The sequence below is a fragment of the Sminthopsis crassicaudata genome, chromosome 5, assembly GCF_048593235.1.
Source record: "Sminthopsis crassicaudata isolate SCR6 chromosome 5, ASM4859323v1, whole genome shotgun sequence".
Classification (NCBI taxonomy): Eukaryota; Metazoa; Chordata; class Mammalia; order Dasyuromorphia; family Dasyuridae; genus Sminthopsis; species Sminthopsis crassicaudata.
In genome coordinates, this window is record NC_133621.1 from 259957639 (window position 1) to 259965922 (window position 8284).

Below are 8284 nucleotides of genomic sequence, written 5' to 3' on the forward strand. Positions count from 1 at the left end.
TCTGAAAAGGATGCATTTATTGTTTCTGCCTTACTGAATTTGATTTTGAGGTTTTTATGTCCTAGTATATGGTCAATTTTTGTATAGGTACTATGAATTGCTGAGAAGAAAGTATACTCCTTTCTGTCTCCATTTAGCTTTTGCCAAAGATCTATCATATCAAACTTTCCTAGTATTCTGTTTACCTCTTTGGTTTCTTTCTTATTTATTTTGTGGTTTGATTTATCTAATTTTGAGAGTGCAAGGTTGAGATCTCCCACTATTACAGTTTTGCTGTCTATTTCTTTTTGCAGCTCTCTTAATTTCTCTTTTAAGAATTTGGATGCTGCACCACTTGGTGCATATATGTTTACTATTGATACTACTTCATTATTGATGCTACCCTTTAGTAGGATATAATGCAGTTCCTTATGTCTTTTAATTAGATCAATTTTTGTTTTTGCTTGATCTGAGATGAGGATGGCTACCCCTGCTTTTTTGGCTTTGCCTGAAGCATAGTAGATTCTGCTCCACCCTTTTACTTTTGGTTTGAATGTATCACTCTGTTTCAGGTGTGTTTCCTGTAAACTACATATAGTAGGATTCTGACTTTTAATCCAGTCTGCAAACTACTTCCTCTTTATGAGGCAGTTTGCCCCATTCACATTTATGGTTAGAATGACTAATTCTATATTGCTTGCCATCCTATTAACCTCTGCTTATACTTTTCACCTTTTGTTCCCTCTTAGCTCCCTACCCAGTATTAAACTGGTGAACACCACTTGCTTTTCACAGCCTTCCCTTTTTAGTATCCCTCCCCCATCTTAAAGTTCCTCCCCTTATTTTACCCCTTTTCCTCACAATTTCTGTATTCCCTTCCCCTTAGCTTACTCCTTCCCTCTCACTTTTCAATGAAGTGGAAGAAGTTTCACCATAAATCTAATATGTCTATTGATACACACTAAGTTTATCTCCCTCCTTTCTTTCTCTCAGATATAATAGGTTACTTTTGCCTCTTCATGAGATGTAGTACCACCACTTTACACTATTTTATGTATAATTTCCTTTCCACCTCTAGTTTCTAGGACAAATTATTCATATGTTCTTTACATATTTTATGGCAGAAGTATAGTTCTCAAGATTTCTTTTTACCTTTTTAGAAATCTCTTGAGTTCTGTATTTAAAAATCAAACATTTTATATATGTCTGGTTTTTTCATCAAGAATAGATGGAATTCATTGATTTTGTCAAATGTCCATCTTCTTCCCTTGAAAACGATGCTCGACAATATGGCGGCGGTGGTGGTGGTGGCTGGGCCCGGGGAGAGCAGAGCCGGACGTGGAGCCGTTCACTCTCCCTAGCGTCTGCTGTATGGGCTGCAGGGACCGAGGGGGGATGTTCAGCTGGCCGGCCAGCAGCAAAAACTTTGAAGCCTAGGCGGTGGCAGCAGCGGCGCTTGGATTCTAAATGGCTTCTAAGAAGTCGGGTTCAGATTTTCTTTTCTTTTCTTTTTTTTTTTTTATTCATTTTTCCAAATTATCCCCTCCCTCCCTCCACTACCTCCTCCCAATGGAAGGTAATCCCATACATTTTACATGTGTTACAATATAACCTAGATACAATATATGTGTGTAAATACCATTTTCTTCTTGCACATTAATTATTAGCTTCTGAAGGTATAAGTAACCTGGGTAAATAGACAGTAGTGCTAACAATTTACATTCGCTTCCCAGTGTTCCTACTCTGGGTAGAATTATTTCTGTCCATCATTGTTCAACTGGAAGTGAGTTGCATCTTCTTTATGTTGACGATTTCCACTTCCATCAGAATACATCCTCATACAGTATTGTTGTTGAAGTGTATAGTGATCTTCTGGTTCTGCTCATTTCACTCAGCAACAGTTGATTTAAGTCTCTCCAAGCCTCTCTGTATTCCTCCTGCTGGTCATTTCTTACAGAACAATAGTATCGCATAACCTTCATATACCACAATTTACCCAACCAATCTCCAATTGATGGACATCCATTCAACTTCCAGTTTCTAGCTACAACAAAAAGAGCTGCCACAAACACTTTGGCACATACAGGTCCCTTTCCACTCTTTAGTATTTCTTTGGGATATAATCCCAATAACAGCAATGCTGGGTCAAAGGGTATGCACAGTTTGACAACTTTTTGGGCATAGTTCCAAATTGCTCTCCAGAGTGGCTGGATTCTTTCACAACTCCACCAACAATGTATCAGTGTCCCAGTTTTCCCACATCCCCTCCAACATTCATCATTATTTGTTCCTGTCATCTTAGCCAATCTGACAGGTGTATGGTGGTATCTCACAGTTGTCTTAATTTGCATTTCTCTGATCGGTAGTGATTTGGAACACTCTTTCATATGAGTGGAAATAGTTTCAATTTCATCATCTGAGAATTGTCTGTTCATATCACTTGACCATTTATCAATTGGGGAATGGTTTGATTTCTTATAAATTAGGGTCAGTTCTCCATATATTTTGGAAATGAGACCTTTGTCAGAACCTTTCCTTTTAAAAATATTTTCCCAAATTTTTATTCCCTTCTAATCTTTTTTGCATTAGTATTGTTTGTACAGAAACTTTTTAGTTTGATGTAATCAAAATCTTCTATTTTGTTATCAATAATGATCTCTAATTCTCCTCTGCTCATAAATTCCTTCCTCCTCCACAGGTCTGAGAGGTAGACTATTCTCTGTTCCTCTAATCTATTTATGATCTCATTCTTTATGCCTAAATCATGGACCCATTTTGATCTTATCTTGGTATATGGTGTTAAGTGTGGATCCATATCTAATTTCTGCCATACTAATTTCCAGTTTTCCCAACAGTTTCTTCCGAATGATGAATTTTTGTCCCTAATGTTGGTATCTTTGGGTTTGTCATAAATTAGATTGCTATAGATGTACCCTTTTTTGTCCTTTGTATCTGATCTGTTCCACTGATCTACGGTTCTATTTCTTAGCCAATACCAAATGGTTTTGGTGACTGCTGCTATATAATACAGCTTTAGATCAGGTACACTTAGACCACCTTCTTCTGACTTTTTTTTCATTAGTTCCATTGCAATTCTCAACTTTATTCTTCCATATGAATTTTGTTGTTATTTTTTCTAGGTCATTAAAATAGTTTCTTGGGAGTCTGATTGGTATAGCACTAAATAAATAGATTTGTTTGGGGAGTATTGTCATCTTTATTATATTCTCTCGGCCTATCCAAGAGCACTGAATGTCTTTCCAATTATTTAAATCTGACTTTCTTTTTGTGGCAAGTGTTTTTTAATTTTGCTCATATGATTCCTGACTGTTCTTTGGTAGATGGATTCCCAAATACTTTATACTCTCAACATTTGTTTGGAATTTAATTTCTCTTTGTATCTCTTGTTGATGCATTTTGTTGGTGATATATAAGAATGCTGAGGATTTATGTGGATTTATTTTGTATCCTGCCACTTTGCTGAAATTCTGAATTATTTCTAATAGCTTTTTAGCAGAGTTTTTGGGGTTCTCTAAGTACAACATCATGTCATCTGCAAAGAGTGATAGTGTGATTTCCTCATTTCCTACTCTAATTCCTTGAATCTCTTTCTCGGCTCTTATTGCCGAGGCTAGCGTTTCTAGTACTATATTGAATAGTAATGGTGATAGTGGGCAACCTTGTTTCACTCCTGATCTTACTGGGAAAAGTTGCAGTTTATTTCTATTGCATATTATGCTTACTGAAGGTATTAAATATATGATCCTGATTATTCTAATGAATAGTCCATTTATTCCTCTACTCTCGAGAGTTTTTAGTAGGAATGGATGTTGGATTTTGTCAAATGCTTTTTCTGCATCTATTGAGATGATCATATGGTTTTTATTAATTTGATTATTAATATGGTCAATTACACTAATAGTTTTCCTAATATTAAACCAGCCCTGCATTCCTTGTATGAATCCTACTTGATCATAGTGTATTATCCTGGGGATGATTTTCTGAAGTCTTTTTGCTAATATCTTATTTAAGATTTTAGCATCAATATTCATTAAGGAAATTGGTCTATAATTTTCTTTCTCAGTTTTCAATCGACCTGATTTAGGTATCAGTACCATGTCTGTGTCATAAAAGGAGTTTGGTAGGACTCCTTCATCCCCTATTTTTTTCAAATAGTTTATAAAGCATTGGGGCTAATTGTTCTTTAAATGTTTGATAGAATTCACATGTGAATCCATCTGGCCCTGGGGAATTTTTTCCTGGGGAGTTGATTAATAGCTTGTTCTATTTCTTTTTCTGAAATGGGACTATTTAAGCAATTTATTTCCTCCTCTGTTAATCTTCGAAACATATGGAATTCTTCTATGTCATTGAATGACCATCTTCTTCCATGGAAAAAGATGCTAAACATAGCTGGGTAGTTTATTCTTGTTTGCAATCCTTGATCTTTTGCCTTTTGGAATATCAGGTTCCAGTCCCTTCTATCTTTTAATGTGGAGGCAGCCAGATCTTGTGTGACCCTTAATGTGGGACCAGATCTTGTGTGACCCTTAATGTGGGACCTTGGTATTTAAATTGTTTTTTTTTAGCTGCTTGCAAGATTTTCTCCTTTGTGTGGTAATTCTGCAGCTTAGCCACAATATTCTGTGGTGTTCTTTTTTTAGGGTCTATTTCAGAAGGAGTTCGATGAATTCTTTCCACATCTACTTTCCCCTCTGTTTCTATTATCTCTGGACAGTTCTCTTTGATACTTTTCTGTAAAATAGAATCTAGGCTCTTTTTTTGGTCATAGTTTTTGGGAAGTCCAATAATCCTCAGATTATCTCTCCTAGATCTATTTTCCAGGTCTATAGATTTTCCCAGTAAGTATTTGACGTTATTCTCCAGCTTTTCTTTTTTTGTTTTTTTTGTTTTTTTTTTTTTTTTTTTGTTTTATTTGACTGATTCTTGGGTTCTCAATGAATCATTCATTTCTATTTGTTCCATCCTGACTTTTAAGGAGTTATTTTCTTCATTCACAGTTTCTAGATCTTTTTGTAAATGCCCAATTTCATTTTTAAATGAGTTATTTTGCTCTATTGAATTTTTTTCCATTTCCCTAATTTTTTTTTGAGAATTATTTTCTTTTTAAATTCAGAAATCCTATTTTCTTGGGCCTTTTTTATCTTCTCCAATTCAGAAATCCTACTTTCCTGTGATTTTTTTACCTTTTCTAATTCACTAATTTTGTTTCCCTGCATCTCCTGTGAATTCTTTATTTTTTCCAACTCCAATTTCATAGCTTCTCTTTCCTTTCCCCATTTTTCTTCAAACTCTCTTAACTTTTTAATAGTCTCTTCAAGGAGAGAGTTATGTGTTTGGGGGCAGAAATCGTTCCCCTTTAGATTGTTATCTGCTGACTCTCTGCTGTTAACTACCTCGGGTTTGGATACCCGCTCTTTCTCTGTGTAGAAGGAATCTATGGTTTTTCTGGGCTTTTTGCTCATACTTGAAAAATCTTTTGGGGTCTGTCCCTGGGGTAGGAAATTATTTGTTTATTTCATTACCAGCTTCCTCCCAGACTGGATGGATGCAGCGGCCCCTGTGCCTGAGCTAAGAGAGGGCTCTGGGAGAGAGTTCCCCTCCCCCTCCCTGGAAGTGCCTCAGAGGTGATCAGCACTGCTGTGCTTTGACGGCGCTGTGTTTTAGCGGCTTCCCTGAGGTTGAGACTGAACAGTAAAGGTGACTCAAAGCCTAGCCTATGTGTCCTGGTGGGGCGTGGATGTCTGCAGCAGGTGAAGTGAGAAGCCCCTGCGCTCAAACTGGAAGTGTCTGCCAGGAAACCCGGTCCTTAGTTCAAAGGTTCTGCTTCTCTGGGACTTCCATTCCACAGCCTTCAGCCAGCCAAGCCAGGCACTATGAGTTACCACCCCGCCCACTTTTCAATCTCTTAACTACCCCGAGGCAAAAGCCTGGATTGCCTATGTTGGCCACACCCCTGGTGCCGAGATCTGCTGAGTTCCCCCTGGGATCCTGGAAGATCCAATCTAGTTTTAAATTTTAAAGTGGCTTATATTTCTCCTCTGAAATGCTGTTTTATAAGCAGAGAAGAGCTAACAGCCTGTGCCAGATTCTTTTATCTCAGTGGATTCTCTGATCCCAGAGCCCTCCCCAGCGAGACTGGCGCAGTGTGCCACTACCCCACCATCTGCACTGGCCTCTCTTCTTCCTCCCCTGGGAGCTGACCTTTCCTGCTGAAACTCCAGATTCTCTTCAGCTGGTAAGTCGTGCTTCCAGTCCCTGTGGATTCTATCAGTCCAACGCTATTTCTGAGGCTGATTAAATCTAGTTGGTTGTAAGGGAAGAAAGGAGCTTACACAGTGGCGTGTATCTTCTCCGCCATCTTGGCTCTGCCGGGTTCAGATTTTCATGGGACTTTCAGTTACCTTGATGATGTCCCGTTTAAGATAGGAGACAAATTCAAAACACCAGCTAAAGTTAGCCTGCCTATTGGATTCTCCTTGCCTGATTGTTTACAAGCTGTCAGGGAAATACAAACAGTAAGCTTACCCTGCCTGGAACAAGAGGGAAACAGCAGTGCAACTTATCCTCATTAAAGGGAAAGCACCTCAGAACCATGTCCCTTGATGATCGTGGTATGACTTTTCCTTGGAAAACAAACAAACAAACAAACAAACAAACAAAAAAACAATTGAGTGGGCAGAAGATATTAAGAAAATCCAGGAAGCTCAATGGGAAGCTGAGAGAAAGGCTGAAGAAACAGAAGCCAAAGTGAATTCCAAGAGTGGCCCAGAGGGTGACAGCAAAATGGGCTTCTCAAAGACACACTGTCCAACCACAATGCCACCTCCCATTAACCCCATCCTTGTCAGCTTACAGCACAACAATATTCCTACCCCAACCCGTGTCAGCAGCAGTTCCATAAAACAAAGGTTCTCAGCTCAGCCCACCCCACATGAAAGCAGACTTCAACCCTGCTGACTTTTAATGTGAAGAAGACCCATTTGATAACATGGAATTAAAAACTATTGATGAGAAAGAAGAACTGAGAACCATTCTCATTGGTACAACTGGGCCTATTGTGGCTCAGATCTTAGACAATAATTTACCCAAAGGAGGGTCTGGGTCTGTATTGCAGGACCAGGAAGTCTTGGCATCCCTGGAAAGGGCTGCATTGGATTTCAAGCCCCTTCACAAACCCAATGGCTTTATCACTTTACCACAATTAGGTAATTGTGAAAAGATGTCACTGTCTTCCAAAATGTCCTTCCTGCCTATCACTGCTGTGAGCAATATCAAGTCTCTTTCCTTCCCCAAACTTGATTCGGATGACAGTCAGCAGAAGACAGCAAAACTTGCAAGCACTTTTCACAGCACCACCTGCCTCCGCAATGGCACTTTCTTGAATTCTTTAAAGCCCTGCTCCCAGAGGAATTCTAGTGAAATCAATGAATACCTTGGGCTGGGACTTTCAGCTTTAAATTTGGACAGTGGCAAGGAGACACCAGCACTCTCCCCCTCATCCCAGCTGCCTTCCTTGTCTGTTTTGTCAGTATGTACAGAAGAGTCGTCATCTCCAAACACAGTGCTGACGGTCACCCCTCACAATGTCAGGTCATTGCAAGTGCCCAACACCCCAAGCTGTCCACAGGGTTCAAGTACAGCAACCTATTCGGACCTGCAAGCACTGTCCCCCAGTGAACGGCAATGTGTGGAGACAGTGGTCAACATGGGCTACTCATATGATTGTGTCTTGAAAGGCATGAAGAAGAAAGGAGAAAATATAGAGCAGGTTCTTGACTATTTATTTGCACATGGACAGCTCTGTGAAAAGGGCTTTGATCCCATTCTGGTAGAAGAAGCTGTGGAAATGTACCAGTGTTCAGAGGAAAAGACAACAGAATTTCTTCACTTAATGAGCAAATTTAAGGAAATGGGCTTTGAACTGAAAGTCATTAAGGAAGTTTTATTATTACACAACAACGACCAGGACAATGCATTGGAAGACCTCATGGCTCGGGCAGGAGCCAGCTGAGAACAGGCCCCCCAGCCCACCTGCACCCTGCCACGGAGCATTTCTCCCTTTGGGAGGCCCCAAGTATTCCCATCAGAACCTGGAGGCCCCCTCCCCTCCAGTGGCTTCACGCTCTCCTAAAGGAAGAGGAGAAAACGTTGTTTTGGGTTTGCTGTGTTTTGGGTTGGAGGGGGAAGAGACTGGAAGAGTACTTCTGTGCCTTTTAGAGACTTATTAACACACATTGATCTGTATGAGAGTCTGATCCCTGTGGAAATGGGCCCCCACTCT

General features: G+C 39.6%; 1 protein-coding gene across 1 annotated transcript; it reads left to right on the forward strand.

The window, feature by feature from the left end:
* The first annotated feature begins 1268 nt into the window (after window positions 1-1268).
* On the forward strand, window positions 1269-8079 carry LOC141543976 (ubiquitin-associated protein 1-like). Its single transcript, XM_074269628.1, is given in 4 exon segments — window positions 1269-1317; window positions 1362-1479; window positions 6615-6915; window positions 6917-8079. Coding segments are annotated over 4 exon segments (1566 nt in total). The 3' UTR covers window positions 8015-8079.
* The last annotated feature ends 205 nt before the right edge of the window (window positions 8080-8284 follow it).